Source organism: Gymnoscopelus braueri (genome assembly GCF_963280865.1).
Source record: "Gymnoscopelus braueri genome assembly, chromosome: 7".
NCBI classification, from domain to species: Eukaryota; Metazoa; Chordata; class Actinopteri; order Myctophiformes; family Myctophidae; genus Gymnoscopelus; species Gymnoscopelus braueri.
This window is the reverse complement of record NC_137608.1, coordinates 35,132,111-35,154,266: the sequence shown is the minus strand read 5'-3', so window position 1 is coordinate 35,154,266 and position 22,156 is coordinate 35,132,111. Positions and strand designations below refer to the sequence as shown.

The 22,156-nt window shown below is 40.4% G+C and overlaps 1 protein-coding gene across 2 annotated transcripts; it reads right to left on the bottom strand.

Moving 5' to 3' along the window:
• Positions 1-213: 213 nt before the first annotated feature.
• On the bottom strand, positions 214-20,702 carry hk2 (hexokinase 2). Of its 2 annotated transcripts, none has more exons than XM_080432118.1 (18): positions 20,420-20,702; positions 17,230-17,392; positions 16,327-16,475; positions 15,615-15,734; positions 15,219-15,314; positions 14,888-14,987; positions 14,232-14,415; positions 13,027-13,188; positions 11,986-12,219; positions 11,095-11,399; positions 10,249-10,397; positions 8,775-8,894; positions 7,932-8,027; positions 7,276-7,375; positions 6,120-6,303; positions 4,361-4,516; positions 2,997-3,233; positions 214-1,662 (listed from the first exon to the last, which is right to left on the bottom strand). In XM_080432118.1, the coding sequence occupies exons 1-18, from the start codon at positions 20,480-20,482 to the stop codon at positions 1,518-1,520; spliced, it is 2,763 nt and encodes a 920-aa protein (XP_080288244.1). In that variant the 5' UTR covers positions 20,483-20,702; the 3' UTR covers positions 214-1,517. The 2 variants fall into 2 exon arrangements, with proteins under 2 accessions (XP_080288244.1, XP_080288243.1); XM_080432117.1 differs by having other exon boundaries at positions 215-1,662; positions 13,015-13,188.
• Positions 20,703-22,156: the final 1,454 nt, after the last annotated feature.

Below are 22,156 nucleotides of genomic sequence, written 5' to 3'. Positions count from 1 at the left end.
TAATTGAAAACACTTGACCAATGCACCTTATGAAAGATAAAATTGACCGTGAATTATTTTTTATTTTTTAAATGAAGTCACAATACATAAAAAAATACAATGAAATCAATGCAATAAATAAATGTGTTTATTTAATCGCATTTTTAATTGATTTAATTGCATTTTTATTTTATGCATTTATTTAAAATTTAGATGAAATAGCTAAAAGTGGCATCATGAAATACATTAACGTTGAAATGAAAAGTCACAATGAAATAAACTAAAAACACAAAGAAATAGAAAACGCAATGAAATAAAAACAATGCAATAAATACATTTCTTTATTTAATTGTGTTTTTTATCTAGAATATCATTGCGTTTATTTATTTAATTGTGGATTTTATTTATTTTATTGTGGTATTTATTTTTGGACCTATGGACTTCCATATACTGTACATAGTGTAAGGTCCCTCCAGTGCAGAATGATGAATATCTTTTAATAATTTATTTCTAATATTTGCTTCAAAGTAATATTGTTTTTCAACCGTTTTTATTGGGGATTTCAAAGTTTTAAGGACAAAACAAGAAATTATAACAAATATATTCTAACATGTTTTAAGCATGAAGGAGGAATAAAAATGATCTCAATGAGGGGGACAAGTTGGACAACAAATCAAACAGCGCTACACTAGAACATTTCTAAAGGTGCTGCCCTTACAGTATATTAACAACTTAAGCCCTATAATTCATTTACTGTATCCTCAAGGGCTCTATTACTAGGCCACTCCCATTTTCGCTCTACACCAAATAACTTTGCAGACAACAGCTGATCTGCAAGCTCATAATGAGTCACGTTGCAATGCGTTGTGAGCTTGTAGATCAGCCATTTTTGTCGAATGTTAGGGTTAAGCACATATGAGATTCTTCTAGATAATTGTAAAAACCTACAAATGACCAATTGAGATTTGGGAACATTCCCACAGATGCGATCGGTCAGATGAACACTTTCTGTTCCCATATAAAGTGCAACAAGACAAGTGGTGACAACAAATACAAGAGATGGAAAATTATGTAGAGTAGGTACAGGTACGCTTCCTCCTCCAAGGCTGCTTTCTAGCCATGTGCTCTGCTTAAATATGACTCAGTTCAACAATCCATATACAGTAGGGAAGAGGTGAAAGAATTTATAAAAAAATAAGGGGAGAAAATCTATAGATTGCACCCATGTCACAGACATACTGTACCAAACAACCGTTGAACCATGTCTTGATGCATAAATGCACACATTATTACACTTGGGCATTTACACAGATTCACACACTGACACAAACTAAAACAGAAGTCAGAAGAATTAGAACAGTGAAAATCAAACTGTAATCAAACAGATACTATATGGCCGTTTTTTGATTATCGACGGTGGCATGTTAAACACAGTAACATCTGTCCCTCAGGGGAAGGGGGGGTCAATTCGGCCCAGGAGATCCCTGAATGGACATTCTGGTCTCCCGCCTGTCACTGACCAGGGAGTCATTAGTGCGTCAGCTCTGCCTTGTGTCTCTGATCCTGCAGGACACAGCTGTGATGAGCGCTGCTCCCTTCCCGCTGCCGTCCTCTGATCGCAACAGAGTGACCTCGCACTGTGGTGCCAAACTTACAACCGTCTCCTTCATGATGCTGGAGAAACTGTTTTGAGTGGAGGGATAAGAGGGAGGTGGGGGAGAGGGGTAGGGAGTTTGTTGAGAAGACGAGAAATATACACACAACTAGTCTAGGTTCAAATACACTATAGACGGACAGATACTGTATATATTGACCCTAATTACTGACATAAAATAACAATATTAGTAGTGATATTGATATGATACTGATATGATACTGACCACGATACCGACATAAAATGTATGCATTAGAATGTAAAAAAAATTAATGGCAATAGTAGTACACAACAAGACATGTCTTACCCTTAGTGTTGTGTCATTGACAAATGATTCATTTTGGGTAAACTTAATCACTTATTGAAAATATCCATTCATTTCTTAGACCTGAGAATACAGTACATCTTTCTAATTTGAGACAGACTTGTACGTAAGGCGGCCATAGCTGAATGGGTAGAGAGGCCGCCTGGGAAACCAAAGGTCCCAGATTAGATTCCTGGGCCCGGCAATGTTGAGGTGTCCCTGAGCAAGACACTTAACACATTCACTGCCAGGTATCATTTAATTAATTCATCCGCTGCGTTTTTTACCTTGTTTTGACGATCTTTGGAGAGCCGCGGAAGCCACGACGTGCGCGCGGATGTAAACAAAGAGTGTCTGGGGGGTGGGGGAGGGTCTCGTCTAGCCACCGGAGCAAAAGATGTTTTACCGTGATCGGCCATTTTGTTGCTATTGCCCGTTGAATAAGGCTTGTTTTCACCCAAAAAAAATATATATCACACCCAGTGTGAAGTGGGCGGTGTGGTCATCACAGTGGTCATCATAGTGATGGAAGCTCACTTCCAAATTTTCTTTTGGAAGTGCATAATCCCATTTATAGGTTATTAATGTCATCATGTGTCTCGCTAGCCAATCACAGTGCTGAATAGAGTCAGCCAATCACAGTACAGCTAGGGGTCTACTAATGGGCCAATCACAGTGCAGGAAACTAATACTAATGAGGTGTCCCAACCCCACTTATAGGGGCGGCTACACCGCCCAAAAATCAGAGCTAGATGTGTTTTTCTACAAATCCTAATATAGGAGTGGACAGAAGTGACGTTTTGTGGGATGACGTCACATCCGTCCATTCCTTCTATCAGAGCCGAGGGATCATTCCTAAGTTGCATTAGAACGGCCTCTTTAAAAAAAGTTATGTAGATTTACGTCAATGGCGGTCAACGGTTGGATTTGAAATGACGTATATCTACGTCCTTGCCAGGCAGTGTGTTAACACCTAACTGCACCCCCCCCTGCACATTGGGGGTTGGTTGCATAGAATAATGCTGACCTCCAACTACACACAAAAACACATGCCCTTACTGTGGGTGTAGTTTGTAGAGGGTTCCGTCCACTCCCACAGTGATGCGGAGCCGCTCCAGATGACGGTTCTGACGGATCTTATCCACGACTGCAGCGAGGCCTGCACCGCACAGCTGAGCTGCTCGCCGTGACACCACACTGCACACCTCTTTCACCAGGAGGCTGTCATCACAGGTGGAGCTGGTGAGGCCTAAGTGTTGTAGGATGGAGCGCACCTGCCGCTGGGCCAGTCGGTCACTTAGAGACAGAGCAGAATCAAAGAAAGGGGTTAAGAACCAGAGCATCCCTATTCTGGGGGAAATTTTACCGTAAATAGCCGATCTACAAGCTCATGCTATATAGAATATATAGCCTATAAATATGATGAGCTCTCCAAGACCCAGACTGGAAGTACTGACTTGAAAAACGGAATGGTTCAACTAAACATCCAACTGATAAGTCATTGATAATCCTGTAGAGACAATTAACATTACAATAGTATAATGCCTTAAGCAGTACGTTATTCTTTGTCTTATGATGGTGTTGCACGGCAAAAGTATCGGATCTACAAGCTCACAACGCATCGCATTTTTTAAATCATTGAACATTTCTGCCTATGACAAGCCAAAAATAGGGACACAAAAGGACATTTCTGTGAGAGCTGCTATTCTTCTTGATAGTTATAAACTCATCAGGTCAAAACTCATTCCTTACTAGCAGTGCAACAGTAATTGATTATAAAAAATAAATCGATAATTTGATCAAATGATTGATTAATAATCAATTCCTATTTTGGGAATGTCATTATAGGCCAAAAAAACAAACAAAACATTTCATATTTTCACTATTGTTGCACAACACTGTTATGCGACAAAGTATAAAACAACACTTAAGAGGTTAATCGATTCGTTGATACTGTATATCAGTGGTAAACAACCTTTTTAAGCCCATGAGCACTTTTATTCCAATGTGTAAGCCGAGATCTACTGTATCACTACAAGAAGTTACAAAAAACATGTTTACGTTTGCAATTTCTGACAGGCTCTATCTATGTGCATACATCTACACAAAGGGTTGTAATCTAAATAATTTTTTTGGTTGCTTCTTCATGAATAAATTGCTATTAGGGATATATTCTCTTCAATGCACAATATTGACTTTCACAGTTCAATGAATATTCACATTTAGATATTCTGTTCAATTGATTGATTGATTTTCTGTTTTTATTGACAAAAAAATAAATATTCGATTAATCGAAAAAGTAATCGATAGAATAATTGCTACGAAAATATTCGATAGTTGCAGCCCTACTTGCTATAGAGAAAGGAGTACAAGAAGAAAGCAAGAGAGAAGTCTACATTCAGTCAGCCGTTTGCTGCGCTCACCTTTCAATCTGTGACAGGAACTTGGTCTCAAAGATGCCTCGAGTCTTGAGGCGCTCAGATAGCCTGCCTCTAAATATCAGTCCCTTGGCAGTGAACTCCAGCAGCACGTTCCTGACGACCTCCCCCAGGTACATCCCGCTGATCATCTTCTCATACCTCACATGGGATGACAACAAATATAGAAGAGGTACTCAAACTGATATGATGACGATTTGGTAGACATTTTAGATTGAAATACAGTGGCTATAGAGACATTGGGCATCACTCACACAGCGTACTTTTGCACAGATGATACACTTAAGGGCATATACGAGTGTCTCCGCGAGCATAGTAAGATGTTTTGTCACCCTGCCTTGACCCTGAAGACTTCTTAAAGTGAATGTTTTAGACGTAGTCTGCTCTCTCTACCGTCTTTGGTCACGCAATCATCTATCCTGTAAAATCCTGCAACTGCTAAATGTATTATTTTGAGTGAGCCTGATTAACATTTCAACAATGTTAATTGTATGATAGTATGATGTAAAAGTAGAGGAGACTTTGCCCAATTTCAAGAGGAGCAATACCGTTCACCACAGGTAAACTTCAGATACTGTACATTTTGGCAGATTGTGAAAAGAAAGCCTGACTATGACTGCTAGACAAAGATCTGAACTCCTGCATCACCTGAATCACCTTCTGCAAAAGGTCTTTTGAATATGCCTAGGCTTCCGTCTGTAGTAGCCTAATATATATCATGTTATTATGTGTATAAATTAATGTAATATATGCACTGTATTACACGCTTCCATAAATTTGGCTCAGAATCATGAAGTTGCTAGTTGTATCCTTGGTAGAATATTGGCCCATAAATGTACTTTGTAAATGTCCGTCATTCAAAACCAGCATGCAAAGATCCTCTCTACCATTAACTGTGAAAATGTATATATTGATGATATAAAAGGTATTCTTGTATTTGTTTATATGGAGCTTGGGTGAGTTTACCAGGGTGGATTTCTTCCACTCTTGACATGATTTACTAGATGTTTTCCGAAAGTTAGGGTGGGGCACATTTAGCTGTTCAAACACTGATTTCCAAATGTATAACATATTCGGTGTTTATGAGAATGCCAAATTATAACAGAGGTAAAGCTTATCCACATTATTTCAATTTCCAGCGTTTAAAATGATCTGTTGCCCCGTCTTTGACAAAAAAGCATAAACAAACATGTCAAAGTATTGCAGGGCAAACTGGACAAAGCAGTGATTGTGATTTTTGGGTCACAGTGACCTTCTTTTGGTACACAAACCTTGTCTAGATGTAGCGATTTATACAGTACATTAAGTTCGGTCATCCTACGCCTTATGGTAAAGTATAGAACTGGGGTTTTCAAAGTGGGGTTCAGGGACTCCGGGGGCCCTGAGAGGATTCTAGTGTGTGCCCAGCTAAATGAGATGTTTAATTGAACGATAGATCAATTCACTTGAAATTACTGCACTGGCCTCAATATAAGATAATACATCTTGTAAACTAATTAAATACTTAGTTTAACTCAAGTGTGAGTGCTTAAATCAGCCACACCCTCCCCATTGTCTAGATTTGTGGGGACTATGATTGGTGAGCTGTGTGCATAGTGATTGGTCTACTTTTGCTTGGACACACATATTCATATATACACACAACCCTGTTCTAGACTGCTGGCACACACCGTTAATGAAAGAAGAAGAAAAAAAGTGCGATAAGAGGTAGAAATTGTCCCCAGTCTCTTTCAAGATCACGTACCTCTGTTTGCCTGGGAAGGCCGAGCTGTCGTCCACGGCATGGTCGAACTTGGTACAGAAATCATCAAGCGCCCCGTCGTCTCCAAATGCGCCCCACTCCATGTTGACACACATTTTCCCCTCCTCGCCTTCCACCAACTCTACATTCTCCATCTCTTCCATGTAGCAGGCGTTGGTGCCCGTTCCTGCATGGATGTAGGATCAAGTAGGTGAGGTTGTTACCGCTACTCACAACAGTGTACTTGGCCGTGTTTATCAATGCACTCAAGAGTATTCATGTATATTACATAAATTGTTACATTTGAACAAGGCCACTGTAAAGTGTTGTTATTCAAAGAATAAAAGTAACTTAAGCCCTCTGTTAAGTGACTAGGGGAGGTAATGTTTACCTTCCCGTTCCTGTTTATGCTCAAAAGAGCGCAACTATTGGTTGTTGATGTTTATGTCATTGTATCCAAAAAAAGACGAGAAAATCAAACATGTTTGATATGTTTGGAACAGAATCTGAGCCATTATGTCGGACTGCGGATTATGTTATGACTGCGTTTCAAAGTCGGTTGGTGTAAGGCCGGCATAAGTTAACTTAAGTCACCTTTCATGTAGAGCAACTTAAGTCACCTTTCATGTAGAGCAGGTCTAGACACGTCTTGGTCTTTAATTAAAGAACCAAAATGTGTTTATGTGAACTCATTCAGTGCCTGACTTATTTCTGGCAGTTTGGCTCTGAGAGCCAAAATTCATTGTAAAAAAAAGGTGGCAAAGGGCTTATGATACAACGGACGTCTTAGACGTCGAGTGGCACTGAATGAGTTAATTATCTAACTTATGTGCACCCTAGGCTTGTTTGATTATCGTCATAAGAACGATAATGGGTCGCAGACTATACCTAATGTATGTATGTAAGCGAGAGGGTACAAAAAAGATGGCAGTGGAACTAAAGCTAGCCCCTGCCACTTTCAAAGGCCCTATCTAGAAGATTTATTTTTCTTCATCTGGTGGCAATTTGGTCATGTGCATCGCATTGGCAAACGTATCTGGATACGTATCGCATTATAACTCCTGTATTGCAATACATATCGTTAGTTGACTCCCAATTCCCATCCCTACACCCCCCCAACATTAGAATGTAAATTTGGGGTAAGAAACACAACTCTCACCTACAATGAGTCCCACTTCACACAGAGGATCATCATAGCCGCAAGTCATCATTGTCCCCACTGTGTCATTCAACAATGCCACTACGTCCAAATCAAGCTCCTGATGGCATAGACGACAAACACATTGTAATTAAATTTTCACGCAAACACTGCAGGTTAACACAATAAAAAAGTTTTAAAATGATTAATTTAGCATGCAATGTGTATTATGGCTGCATGCATACTGTATGTAGTCCATGTATGCATTCATTTCTTAACTAAACTCTGACTTGAATTTCTATGACTTCCTCCTATTCCTTATTCCTAGTTAATGACTGTTCTATTGTGGTTTCACGGCTGCAGAATTGGAAGTCTGTCATTCATTCTAAAAACAAATATATTTTAGTGTGAATGTGTTGAGCTAAATAAAATAAACAAAAAATGTGTTAATATATTTTCACTGAAACCCTCATCTTCCCTCACAAAAGATGAGCCAACAGGAAATCACATGCAAGTGTGTGTGTGTGTGTGTGTGTGTGTGTGTGTGTGTGTGTGTGTGTGTGTGTGTGTGTGTGTGTGTGTGTGTGTGTGTGTGTGTGTGTGTGTGTGTGTGTGTGTGTGTGTTAGCTTGCATTCCTGGAGCATGTGTGTATGAACAGTATGTTTGCATGCGTTACCTCTGTGCGGTGGATGGCATCCTTCAAAAGTGTGACTACATCCTGCCCCTCACAGCCGCTGGCTCTGAAACCTTTTGTCCATCTCAGCAAAATGCCCTGCAGAAATTATGGCAATTTATGTGTGTATGAGTGTTTATAGAAAAAGAAATGGATGATAGAGAAAGTGTGAGTGAGAGAGAGAGAGATTACATCATTTAGATCAGTGTATGTAAATGAGATAAAATAATTAGTACACATCTGAGACAATAACCTCAATGTTGGTATGCTGTGTTATTGGCTCCAACTGGGAAAGCAGCACACAATACAATTAAAATGTAATTACAACTTTTTGGTCACTTACTCTGCAACTGCCTCATTCCAACGGTACCATTGCGTAAAATAATTCCACAGACAATGATACTGTTTTCTGTTAGTAATTACTACTGTGATGACTGTTCAAATGTGTCTCTGTTGTCAGATATAAGATCTGACCTCACTTACTGGGCCATCCCTTTAATGTATAATACCTTTTGCTTCCTCTCATACGCAACTGAGGAGCTTTTCTCTTCTTTTCCAATTATTCATTAACACATTTACATTTTTTAGCAAAAAAACAGCAGAATACAAGGAAAATATTGTTAAATAATTATTATATAGTAAGTAATAACCAAGATATAATCAAGAATAATCAACCAAAAAATGTATTAATAAAGACTAAATAATAATAATAATAATAATAATAATAATAATAATAATAATAATAATACTCTCTTTCCCATCCCCTAGTCAATTATGCATGCTCAACTTGTCCTTATTTTAGACTAGGATACTTTCTCACAGTAAAGTAATTAAACAAAGTGTTACCTCATCCAGTTTATTTTGTTGACAGGGGAAGGAGAATGTGAAGCCAAGAGGTAAGGACGTGCCTTTCATTCCCATATACGTCAAAAAGTTAGCAATGCATTGCACAATGTGGTCGAAGAGCTAGCAGAAAAAACAAACACAAAAGTCACACGTTAAAGGGTTTATACATTTTGACATGGATTTCCATTTGTTTTCCATGACTTCCAAGACTTAAAAGTTCTTATGACCAAACATTCCATGAAAAGTCTCCATGTGTACATGGGGAAATGATCTGTGAAGGCTGGATTTAAAGTCATACTGTCTAATATTCATTTTAGTAGTCCTTTTGCCGACACCTTCATATGTTTGTCTATACGGAAGTACCATTCAAAAAGGAATGCTGCAGGGTCCTAGAGACCAAGGATATTTTGGATCAGAAGAAAAAAAAAAACTCAGAAATTGTATTTATTTACTTTATTTATTAACTACATAAATGTACATAAATACATTTCCGGTACATTTCTACATTACTTCATTTTGGAGTAAGTGTTGGGGGCAGACACTCGAATAAAAATAGTACCTAATAGTGTTTAGAGAAGTTGTCAAAACACACATTTATGAGAATTATGAATTATTTATGAGATTAGTTATCAGAAATAACTTTTGTTTAATTGAAAAGCTACACAGTATGACTGTAATTGTGATATCCAAGTGTGGTATCTTGGATATGATTGCAATATGCTTTTGCGATCTAAAGATGTGGGGATGCAGCGTTATAATTCAACGAGTTGGGGCATTGTACACTGCTACCATCTCACGTAGCTCAAAACGAGATGGAAAATCTGTCTGCCGTTTCAGTTGCCACACAATACTCAGCTGTGCTCTGCACTATGGCTCAGTCATGGCTGTTTCCTTGTAGCCTATGTCACTAGCGCAACATCACGGCTGGAAAGCTTTCGTTTTCCTCGTCATATCACATTATTCTGCTCCTATAGATATAGATGGTCATGCATTTTCACTTCATGCACAAGCAGATCCGTTTTCTCAGCAGAAAACCATTCGCTTCTCCTCCATCATTTAAACACCAATGCGCCATGGTCCAGGCTCTTAGCGGGAATGGGAAAAGAGACCGTGAGGTCTAATTCATGTTACGCCCAAAACACATGCATGACTAATGGGTACTTGCTGTACTTTACGCTCAGATTATCCAAGGTCATGTCAAGGGGGTACTCGTACATCAAGCTGCCTCACCCTACAGAAACAGGAGATAGGCTCCTGACCTATGGGCCAAATGGCTCGGTTCCATTGGTTCCCAAGACAACCTGCTTATGTCATAGATATGTCATAGACTGGCCACATGAAGTCATGAAGAGATCCACATGCAGTTTTTTCCTTTGTGTCTGGTTACTGAAGTGTTAAAATGGCCTGGGCAAGCAGTTAGCAGTAAAAAGGTCAATTGATAAGAGTGATCTACTAAGGATTTGTGGCACCCCACCTCCTCCCCTGTGCCCTGCATGATTTCTTGGGGGATGGCATAAATCTTGTTGTGCATCTCCACATTACGCCTCTCGCCACTTCGTACTCGCACCAGGAGCACACGGAAGTTGGTGCCGCCAAGGTCCAGAGTCAAGAAGTCACCACTTTCTGTTGAGGATATGGAACATATGAAAACACAATGAGCCACCCACACACGTCAGGTAGGTTGTTTGTCATTTCACATTCTCATTACAGGGATCTCACCTAGGCCAGGGATGTCAAACCCTAAATAAGAATTTCATACTAAATTTTTGTATTTCAATAAACAGGGTTAACAGGTGATATAATTATTCAAATCTAGCAATTAAAAACAAGGCAATTGGTTTGCAATGTGATAGGTAAACAATATGCACTATACAGTTATCAAATATCAACAATCACGATACTTGCGCCCGCCGGTCTGGAGAGCGCCAGGCGGAAGTATCGCGAGACGAGATTTCAAAGTGATTTCAGTAAAACTGATTTGTAAACAGTAATGGCGGCGCCCATGTAGCTATGGCACTGCACTGACATCAGACGGACCACACACGACAGATATATACAAGAAAAAACTATTTTCGAGCGACAGAAATAAGCGGATTTAGCCAAGCACCAACGACTCCCGTTCTGAGCTGCGGTTTGGGGGGTCCCCGAAATAGAGAACATCGCTCGTTATGAACTGGGGGTCCTGGACCACTCTTATGATGAGTTAACATCCTCAAATAACGGTAAGAAAACGCCTAGGGCGAAATTCTCCTTTAGAAGAAGATTTCAGCCACCACATTTATCAACCTGTTACGGTCAATCTAATGAACAATGGACAAACCTGTTCCATCTGGTGTGCCCCGGACATAGGTGGGCAGCATCTTGACACTGGCTGCCTGGTGGGTTTCCTTGGCTAGGCCCCGCACCATCTCTTCACCAATCCTCGTCTTCACTTCCAGCAGCTGCTCATGGCTAAGTCGCAACTTGTCCAGGATGCACTGCCGCTCGGCATGCTGCATGGCCAGGCGGTAGGCAACTGCTGTCACCATGGCTGCTCCCTTCCCACTGCCAGCCTCTGAACTTAGAAAGCGCACATCGACGTCTGGCATCAGCCGCCGCACCATCTTGTTGAGCCTTCTTGCAAACCTTTTGAGAACAAAAGGAGTTGATTAGGGTAGTATAGGAATATCTGGGGACCCCCTAAAATAATTTGGGAACCCCGCTGGGTCCCGACCCACAGGTTGAAAACCACTGGTGTATGCAATGGAATAACGTCATTCATGTCGAGGTAAAGATGGTTCCAACTTCCATCACAGCACAATGAGCACATCATGGAGAGATGCATCTCCATTCTCCAAATATGTTTGGGCTTGTATCTAAACCATTACATTATCTAAAGCTTATTAAAATGAGGCTATAAAATAAAGTATAAATCATTCATTTGTTCTCGCAAGAAAGCGCATTTCTCAGCACATACCGCTTCTAGCACATATAGAGAAAGAAAGGGACATCTGCATTCTTTGAATTAAGTTTGACTGCATTCAATATCTAAATAAAAAATAATATGTAATATGTAAAATAATATTTGAAAATTGATAGGTTCGATTCAAATCTACGTGTTTTTTTTTTAAAGGATTATTCTAAAGTTATTTTTGGCCAATTCTGACAGCCCTAACGCACCCAGAGTTTTTGTGCATTTATAGCAAGATCCAAGCCTGTGCCTGTCACTTACTGCGGATGGTTTTTGTAGACAGACCCGTCCACCGCGATGGTGGTGCGGAGCCTCTCTGCTGCCTTGTTGTCCCTGATCTGCCGCAGCACGGCTACCAGTGTGGCCGCGCATAGGTGGGCGGCCCTCGTCGACACAATCTGACACACCCTCTGGGTGGTTACACAATCCTCAGCTGATGGCTCCAGACCCAGGCCCCGGAGCACTGTCTCAGCACCCATCAGACCCTCCTTGTCCCTACAAACAACACAACAAACATAATTATTTTAACTATAATGATCAATTATTTAATGAACAAACAAGGCTAAGGGCCCTATTTAGACAACCTATGGTACAAGGTGGCTCAAGGTCTTAAGTGCATTGTGCAAGCTCCTTGGGGGCATGTCCAACTCTGATTTTGCTAGTTAGACGGTGGATTATCTGGGTGCAAAGTAAGGTACAAGGCGCAAAGTGCTTGTATTCTCTTAAAGCATGACAGATCCATGCATAGGAGCCCCATTGGATCCATGCATAGGAGCCCCATTGATGACCTGGTACTACTGTACGTTGCACAAAGAAAATTCTTACATGAGAGCTCAGCTGACAGAAGATATTCTGTCAGCAGTGTATGCTACAATAAATGTATTTTTCTTCCAGTCTCTTCACTGTTCTCCTCCTCTTTCAACTGTTTCTTATTTGTCATATTATATTAATAGGAATAATGATAAATAAAATCTGAATCAAGTGCTTTCAAAAATATTTATCTTCCGTTTTTAATATAACATTTTAACTTCAATGCCGAGTTTCTCAGCAATGTCATCTACCATGTTGAATGGGATGTCGTGAAATGAGATGGATTTTGATAGCAAGCAGTTTGCGTGTATTGCGAACTCGCCTATATAGGCCAATCTACCATCTATTGCTCGCTTTAAATAATGGGGAAACAATGTGCTGGGGGACTGCGCCAGATGTTAGACCAGGTTAGAGTGCACTCTTTCACCTACTGTACACTCACACATACATGCAAAAGTTAACATATAGACACACACACACCCTGAAACTGACTTGTCGATTTCAATGGCTGAGACATGGCTGGTGGGGAAGTGTCCAGTGGTGAGGAGGTCTGGTGTTGTCTTTCCCTGGAATAGCAGGTTCTCCTTAGCCATCTTCACCAGGATCAGTCGCACCAGCTCCCCCATGTATAGACCACTGATCATCTTCTCAAACCTAAACAACATGAAACAAAGGGCAAGAAAGGAGTCAAATGTTGTTACTGTTATAACTCTTAAAGGACTGAAGGCTGATTAGGTTTGGATATAATGTCGCCTTGGTGTGTCGACAAGAACATGCCGAGTTAGAATGTTCTTTACACAGTGAGGACTGTGGCTTTACTTCCAGTCATTGGTAATCAGGGTAATTGGGCAAAGATGTGCAATAATTAAAAAGGGAAGACATAAAATGTGAAATGGTACACACATCCTACAAAAGGTCTCCGAAGTGGGTGCCGTCTGATCTCGCTAACGTCTAGCCCCTTTTGGGACCCTGTTTACCTTTTTTATATTTGGGAAGGCAGTATCCAGGGTCCCTTGTCGCTCAAAACACGCTCTCTCGTACCGGCGGCTACCACTGTCTGGTCTCGGTCTAATAGCTCGTCGCTTAGAAGTTGCAGAGATTTCTCAAAGGTACCAACATGAGCAATACTAACGCGCGAGAAAGCGGCATTAAAGCGCGCGGATCGGCGATGCCGTTTAACATTTTTAATGATTTAGTAAAACTTAAGCTCCTCTCTCACACTCTGCTCCACTGCCCATGTCCCGCCTCCCCGCGGTGACTGACAAGCTGCGCGTCCTACCATAACTCTATGGTCCTACGTTACTGCCTCTGATTGTGGAGCTCCTACATGCTTGCATGACAATCACAACGCGGCGCAGCTCACTTAACGTTTTGGCCTGTAACAACAATCAACATATTTTTTTCCCCAGGATTCTTTGGATCATGACGCAACCTACAATATAGGCCCTGTTGGTCCCAGATTACATTTTCTGCAATAAAATGGCAACACACTTTTTGCTACTACTCCTACAGATTTTGTCCAAAGCTCAAATACAAAACTAAAAATTGATTTTTCAGATACCATTCCAAGTGGCTATGTCATGAGTCCTCTCGCTCCCCCTGCTGACTATTGGGATAAAATACACAAGGCTTTATTCCAAATGATCTTGTTCAGTTCAAGTAACACTAAAGTACAACATTATGGTAAACACACTCACAACTGCTTGCCAGGTTTTAGGGAGGTGGCATCTATCTCCCGGTCAAAGTCAGTGCGCAGGTCCTCCAGGGCCCCATCATCTCCAAAAGCTCCCCATTCCGTGTTGACGCACATCCGCCCTTCATCACCCTCCACCCTCTCCATGTTGCGCATCTCTTCCATGTAGCAGGCATTGGTGCCCGTTCCTGTAGGGTTGATAGAGAAGTAAGTTAGAGATGTGGTCTTGAGTTGTGTTTATTGTATTTTTGTTCATTAACAAAACTTCAACATCAGGATAAACTACGAGTACAAACTACTGTATATAGGGATTCACTAGCTTTATCAAACAACCTTTTAGTTTTTTAAATAGACACCGCTACTTCATGCAGAGAGACTTGGGCATTGAAAGCTATATACATACACTTTTGACCTTGATGTTGCAACTATCTAGACCACCTAAACAGATTATTTCAGTGAAGCATTCATTTTTAGCATGAGTGGTCTCAGGGTGAATTGAACACCATAGGAACGAACTCCTAGGCATGATGTAGTGTACTGTACCCACTGAACAACGCAGAACCACAAGCCACACATACTGTATGTTGACTTGAAAGCACAGATCTAAATCCCAGATGCTGTTGTTGTTGACATTAAGTATGACTGAGAGGATGAACTCACCTACAATCAGGCCAATCTCACAGTTATGGTCATCATAGCCACAAGTCATCATTGTGCCCACTGTGTCGTTAACCACCGCCACTATGTCGATGTCAAAGTCCTGCAAACAGTAATAATATCAAAGAATGATTATGTCTATCATGGTGTCATAGGAGAAAATGTTGTTTGTTCCTTTGTTTGTTGTTTATTGGGTGCAATTTCTAAACCTACTAACTTCATTAAACTACTAAAGTAGATATTTTGATACATTATCTTTGTGTACATAAGAGTGCTGTTAATGGTTATTTATTCAGTTCCAGCTAAAGGTGAATAGCACTGAATATGTCCTTACCCCTCGTTTCTTGATAGCTTCCCTCAGGAGAATGACCACATCCTTCCCTTCCACACCACTAGACATGAAGCCTTTGGTCCATGATACCAGAATACTCTGCAAACCAAGTGAAGGTAGACATGGCAAACATATTGGAGCAGAGTGCTTTCTGGTGAGTAGGATGACAGGGATAAATCGATGCCTTTGACTCATCAACATTTGTTTGAGTAGCCAATTATTGTTACTCCATTTTTCTCCCAATGTATTTGTCTATATGCAAATAACAGTTTTCCTCCCCACACATTTCTGTGTTGCCACTGCTGGATGTAGTGCTTCCACAACAACACAATAGGAATTCCTTCACAAAAAGCACCAGTGAAATGTGCAATAGTTCAAATGTTACAGTGTCTCACTCACCTCATCCAACTTGTTCTGCTGGCAAGGGAAAGAGAAGGTAAAACCCAGTGGAAGTTTTTTCTCTTTTATGCCCATCTTATCCAGGAAATTAGACAGACAATCAGCTATGTGGTCAAACAACTATGGGAAAGAAAAGTAAACCATATTCACATTCACAGAGGTAGCTACCGGTATTTTGGTTTTGATTGTGAGTGAAAAGGAACAAAGCCTGGAATTAGTACAAGTTTTGCCTCTTGCGTCCACAACCAGGCTTGTGTCACTCACATTTTTGTTGGTGCGCTATATGGAGTTTACCTCATGGACTACTGATTATTTAATCAACCGTCTTGAATGTAGGTGAAAAGGAACCCTGGCCATGGAATAAGGACAAGTACTGCCCCTTGTGTCCACAACCAGGCTTGTGTCAATCCTTTCTAGTGAACAATCAGACGCGATCACTCCATGTCTGACCAATGTTTAGCCACACATGTGTTTTTGATGAACTATGGCCGCAGTGAATAATGGATGACCTTCTATCAAAAAAAGGACACAACTTTGGTGATATTTAGATTTTGAAGTTGTTGCGAAAGACATCACCAAAATAAAGGTTGCATCACCACAGTTACAGCACATCGTCAATGTCTGATGGCATCTATCATCGGCACCATCCGCTATGTACATGTGTCAGAATTTCTATGCCTGTGTCTGTCTGCCTGCATGTATTGCCTCAAACCTCTGAGCCGCAGCCTTTCATTAGGTGTTCTGGAATGGCGTAGATCTGATTTTCCATTTCCACCTTCCGATCGCCGTTTGACGACACTTTGACCAGCAGCACACGGAAGTTGGTCCCACCAAGGTCCAGGGCCAAGAAATCACCCTTCTCTTCAGGAGACAAATAAAAGAGATACAAGACAATTTAAGAACTAATAAGATTGAGCAATTTCTAAGCAATTTTGTTACCACCAGTCCTCTCTGATTTAGAAATCCTTCCGAGGTTAGTGGACAGAAACATCAAGATTATGAAATGCTAGCATAGGTCACATACGCACACAAAAAATTGAGAATAAAATATGTATTCTTAGTGCCCAAATAAGACAAGCTGTTATTTGCCTGTCAACAAATTAAAAACTAGGATTGTAATATGTAGCCAATCTCCTGCCACTTCGAATGGTGTAGGGCATTCCATTCCCCTCTCCCTTAAACTCGGTCCTGTCCCCCCTCCAATGTTCTAATCAAATGTGTGTTAATCTGGGTTTTATTTACTCAAGTGTAGACAGTTTTTTTATTAAATGGTCAGAAATAACAGGAAGATGTGACAAGTGTCAAACATCATCATAGATATATCTGTTACAGTATGATTTAAAAAACAGTCATATTGAAAAAGGAGTGCTTGTTTTCTTCAAATTCCCGTGCTCCTCCGCACCCCCCGTCAAAAAAGGAAATGACATGTCGGAGGTACCAAAACTAGGGGGGACGATGATTTACGATTCTGTCCCTATCGGTACATAATTCGGATGCCGCTGAGTCGACTGAAGGTGACTTCGCAACGCTCGGCACGGCGACTCGCTCGCCTAAGCTCGCTCTGCGGTGCCTTTCGTATATAATTGCCAAGGCAGATACGTTTACCCACACTCACCCGTTCCATCAGGAGTTGAGCGCACATACGTGGGCAGCATCTTGACAGACGCTGTAGTGTAGGTGTCACGGCACAGGCCCTTATCCATCTCCCGTCGGAACCTCACTGCCAAGTCCATCACGCTCTGATCGGACAGCCGCAAGTGGTGAAGATATTTGTCCACCTAAACCCATTATGGTGGAGGGAGGAAGATAGCATTTTCTGGTCATATCTTTACGTCAGTCATGTATGGATATTCTATCGTTAAGTGCAATACAAACTCCATCCGACGACCAAACTTTTATTTCGAGGGGTGGTGATAGAACTACAAATTGACGACATTCCGAGCTTCGGAAGGACTGTCCCAGAACTTTTCCTCGGAACCTGTGCACCCCCAGACTCTCAGAACTGTAGTTCGGGAAGCCTTTCTAAACCTGGAGATGTTCCGATGTCGGAAGGAGTATGGTATTGCGTTTTAGACACAAAGACATTTCATATCTCTATTCAATTATTCTGTCTGTCCTCTAGGTCTAGGATGTATATTATATATATATATATATATATATATATATATATATATTAGGGTTAGGCATAGTTTTTTTGTGGGGTTAGGTTTAAAGTTATGCATAGTTGCAAAAGCGTAAGGAAGGAGGAAGAATCAGAGCCGTATAAGAGAGTTACATCACTAGCATAGACTACCATAGTAAGAATGGAATGCGGAAATGCTCTATCTCAATGAGGAAGTTCCAATATTTGGAACTACAGCCCATAGCAGCCCGCTTTGCAGCGAGATCAAAGCGGGAAGAATAAGGAAGAACTACCAATCACAGTGATTACTGGCCAATCACAGCGGGTCATTCCTGTATGAGGGTGTAGAACGGTAAGACCCTGCCTCTCAGACCATTTCACATATGCCCTGCCTTGGCCTGGAAACCAGACGCATCTGTCAGTGCTAAATTCCCCTGGTCAATCAGGCTTATGAAGCAACAAGCCAGGAAAAAGAAAAGTACGACTGGAAAACCTTTTTGTTTCAAGAGTGAAACAATAATTATTGTTGTCCAGGCACATTATTTTCCCTATTGTGATGCCCAGCAGGAAAGCTGTGGCGGATAACCAAAAAAGGGCACAGGAGTCACTCACTCATACAAGTATAACTTTGTGGTACTATGAATTTACATCATATTCATAACGACATTCAATTAAGTAGGTAAAACTGGAACTTTACAGTTACAGTTGTTCCCTATGGCATAATATACATTTAAAGGCTTAAGTCATACAGCTACTGTGAACTCAGTCACTGCAGTACCTTGTGTAAAAAAAAAAAGAATGTCCCCAGAGAAGCTACAATACTATGCCCACTGTGATCCTTAGGGTAAATGTACTATACAAGGGTGTCAGTGTACTATATTACAGCAAGTCCCCTTGGCTACAAGGTCTAACTCTAAAAAGACACCGTCACACCGGGGCAACATAATGAATAAAACTGATACACTGACAGAACATGTTCCAGTAGGCAGGAACAGGCTGCCCACACTTCATTATAATAGGAAACTGGAGATAGCTAGCTTAAATGCAGCCATAACAAAAGTTTAGAGCGACTTTTCAGATTGCGAATTCATGTGCAAGTGCAATGTCATCTGCCAGAGCTCTCCCCAAGGAATGGAATAATGGTACTATGCTATATCTCAGCACATTAGGGGAGCAACAGTAATCGAAGTAGCCAATTTGATTGATTATAAAATAGTGCCCAGTGCCACATATACATTTCGGTTTTGATTCGTTCAAAGCAGAAATCTAATATGCCGAGTTTCCCATTAACAAAACCGCAGTTTTTTCCATGCCACAGAAAATAATATTTTATCCAGAATAAAGAATTTGGCCTGTAATGAATTTGAGGCTTTAAAGATATCAAATTAAAAACATTGGATGGCACTGTTAAACCATAATGGACTTCCAAATTCTGTCTCAGAAACTTAGACAGGAACCACCATACTTTTGTCAAAAGAGGTCTAGGCATTAAATTATATTTTCAGTACAAAACACATGGGTTTCTATGCTCCAGCATGCATCTGCCTCGACAAAGTAAAAGAAGACTAGTAGTACCCCTCCTGGGTTTGGCCTTCAGATAATGTAAAATGTTCATATTCATCCCCAACCGTCCCCCCACATTAACCCATCATAATTAAACATGGGGACTGAGTGAGTATGATATCTGACATACAGTAGGCTATATTTCTAACTGGTCTGTGCAAGAGATGATGCCTTGTCTCTGCACAGGATACAGTACATGTCCTGTTCACAATGTGTTAAAGAGATATATCACTTTTTAACATGTTTGGGGTCATTTTAACATCTAGGTTACACTGGCTTTTGTGAGTAGCTACCCCAGATAGTTTTTAAGTTGCTTGATTCAGTAGATATTTGATTTGATACTAATTTGATCAGACATTTATTTCTTCCACTATTATCTGCTGTGTATTTGTGTCTTCTTCTGTGTCTGTAAATTGTTTACTGTACATATTTTTCTTTTTTATTAATACTCGTTTATATGATGTTTTTGCATAGTATTGTACATTTGTATGTCACTAAATGTTTTGGTGAATTGAATACAGGACCCCAATGGAAACAAGTGCTTTCTTGGGTTTAATCCTTTTTAGCAGACCTTTGTATAGAACTGTGCTATCTGTGCTTTTTTGTAAACTGCTAAATAAAGTATTCAATCAATCGATCAGACTGCGCCTTTTTACATCCAGCGCCACAGCTGAGTTAAAAACAGTCAAGGTGACGACCCATAGCTCTGGTGACGACTGCCGACAAGGGTGTGACGCCATGTCCTTGAGCAAGACGAAAAACTTCACGTGTCGAGAGGCGGTAGTAGCGCTTTTAAACTCGTTGACAAGCAGTGGCAGCAAAATCTACAAAGTAACAAAAGTTTTCAAAATTGTAGTGGAGTATAAGTACAATATTTTCCTCTGAGATGTAGTGGAGTAGAAGTAAAAGTACTGAAAACTTGAAATACTCCAGTAAAGTAAAAATACCTCAATATTGTACTCGAGTACAGTACTTGAGTAAATGTACTCAGTTACTTTCCACCACTGCTCGTTGACAAGACAGTAGAGTATGACCAGACAGACTGAACTAAACACTGGGCAGCCAACTAAGGATACAATGTGTCACAAAGGCGTCTAGTTAGATGTCGCCCTGTACTTACTTTTTGTATTTGCTCATGATGAAGTTCCGTGAAGTTGTACGTCAACAGATGCGAGGCTATCATTTTCCTGTGATGAATATACGTCCTCTCCTTGAGCAGACTGAGACAGTTTATCGATATATGAGCAACTTCTTCTTGAGGGTTATCTTATCAACTGCCGTTCATAATAAACTTATTCCGGATATTGACGTGTTTTGTCGCCTCAAAAGTATCATTAGACGGAAGAGGAGTATTTTTTTCTAATGCCGAAGAAAGTCATGGAGGAACTTCCTATGTAATTTGAGTTGGCCGTTCCAAAATGCGTCATTTAATGTCACTGATTGTGATTGGCCACAGCGAGGGCGCGCGCATTCTGCCCAGTGGATGCTTTGGATGCAGAGAGTTATGATTGGATGTGGATGCGAGTCTGAACCCATAGTCCGGAGGGAGGGACAGTGTTCATGGTTCCATCTTCAGAGAAACCTCACTGGCTGATGCGGATCCGGAGTGGGTGTGCGCGCGCGCGCACGTACTATTTGCGGATACAGGATAGGCGGGCACTACTTAATTTATCCTTCAACTTCTTTATGCCCCAAAATGACTGGATATAGAGGTTTTGTCGCCATTTGTAGGAGGAATCGTAGAAATATTAGACTTTAATTGTCGAATGTTTAAGCATGTTCTAATCATGTATACTTTACTTAACTGAATACATTTTCCAAATATATATTTGACATTTTTGACAAAATAGCCAATTTTACATCGAGGTGCCCAGATGTCCCTAGTGCCCACCTATCTTGATACCATATTTACTGCCAGTAGGAAATAGGAATCACAGTAAGCGGATATGGAAAATGTTAGCCCTGAAACATGACTGTCAGTCTGTCATACCATGACAAACAAGCAAAAAAAGTTTGTTTTAACTAAACGCTACTTGAGTTGATTTAATAAAAGAAACAAAGTAGGCTAATAATATTAACACCTGTGATTCCTACGATTGACAGTAAACATCAGATGTGGGCAATTAGAAAATAGCCTACATCAAACATTTTGAGAAAAAAAGTACTACACACACATTTTCCTAGCCATGGTTCACATGACGCTTGTATACAAGCGTCATGTCAAGTTAAAACAAACTTTTTTTGCTTGTTTGTTTTGTTAAAAGGTTAAAGGACCACTTCATCCATTTTCAGGTCTGATCTTAGTTGGTCCTCACCAAATGCTCAATATGGCACCATTTCTGTCTACTCACTGTGTCTCAGAGGAGTACCTGCTGAAGTTTAATAAATGTGGGCAACTTAACGTTATATATTTTTTTCCTAAATGTACAAAAATAAATACATTTTTATGCTTTGGGAAATGTTTGCAAATGCAAATGTTAAGTATATATGATGTGAACATACAAGGACCACGGTACATTATCAGACCTATACCCTTCCATTTCTTATGTATCCCCGAAATGACTTACAAAAGGTTTTGTAGAAATGTAATTAAATATAAGTGTACAAATTAAAACATATGTGTATTTGGCCCCTCATTTATAAAGTACATGTATATAGAAAATCTAATTTAAAATGGCTACAAAACAAATATAGAAAATGTGTCCAGAAATACCAGCTGCCCACTGTTCCGGTTGCCGTCTTGGAGTGTGTTCTACAGATCATGTAGGCATACCTGGCAGTCAGTTGTCAGCTTGATTAACGTTACGGGAGAGTAGTCGAAATTGGCCAAGAGACGTCACAATTAGGCGTTAGAAAG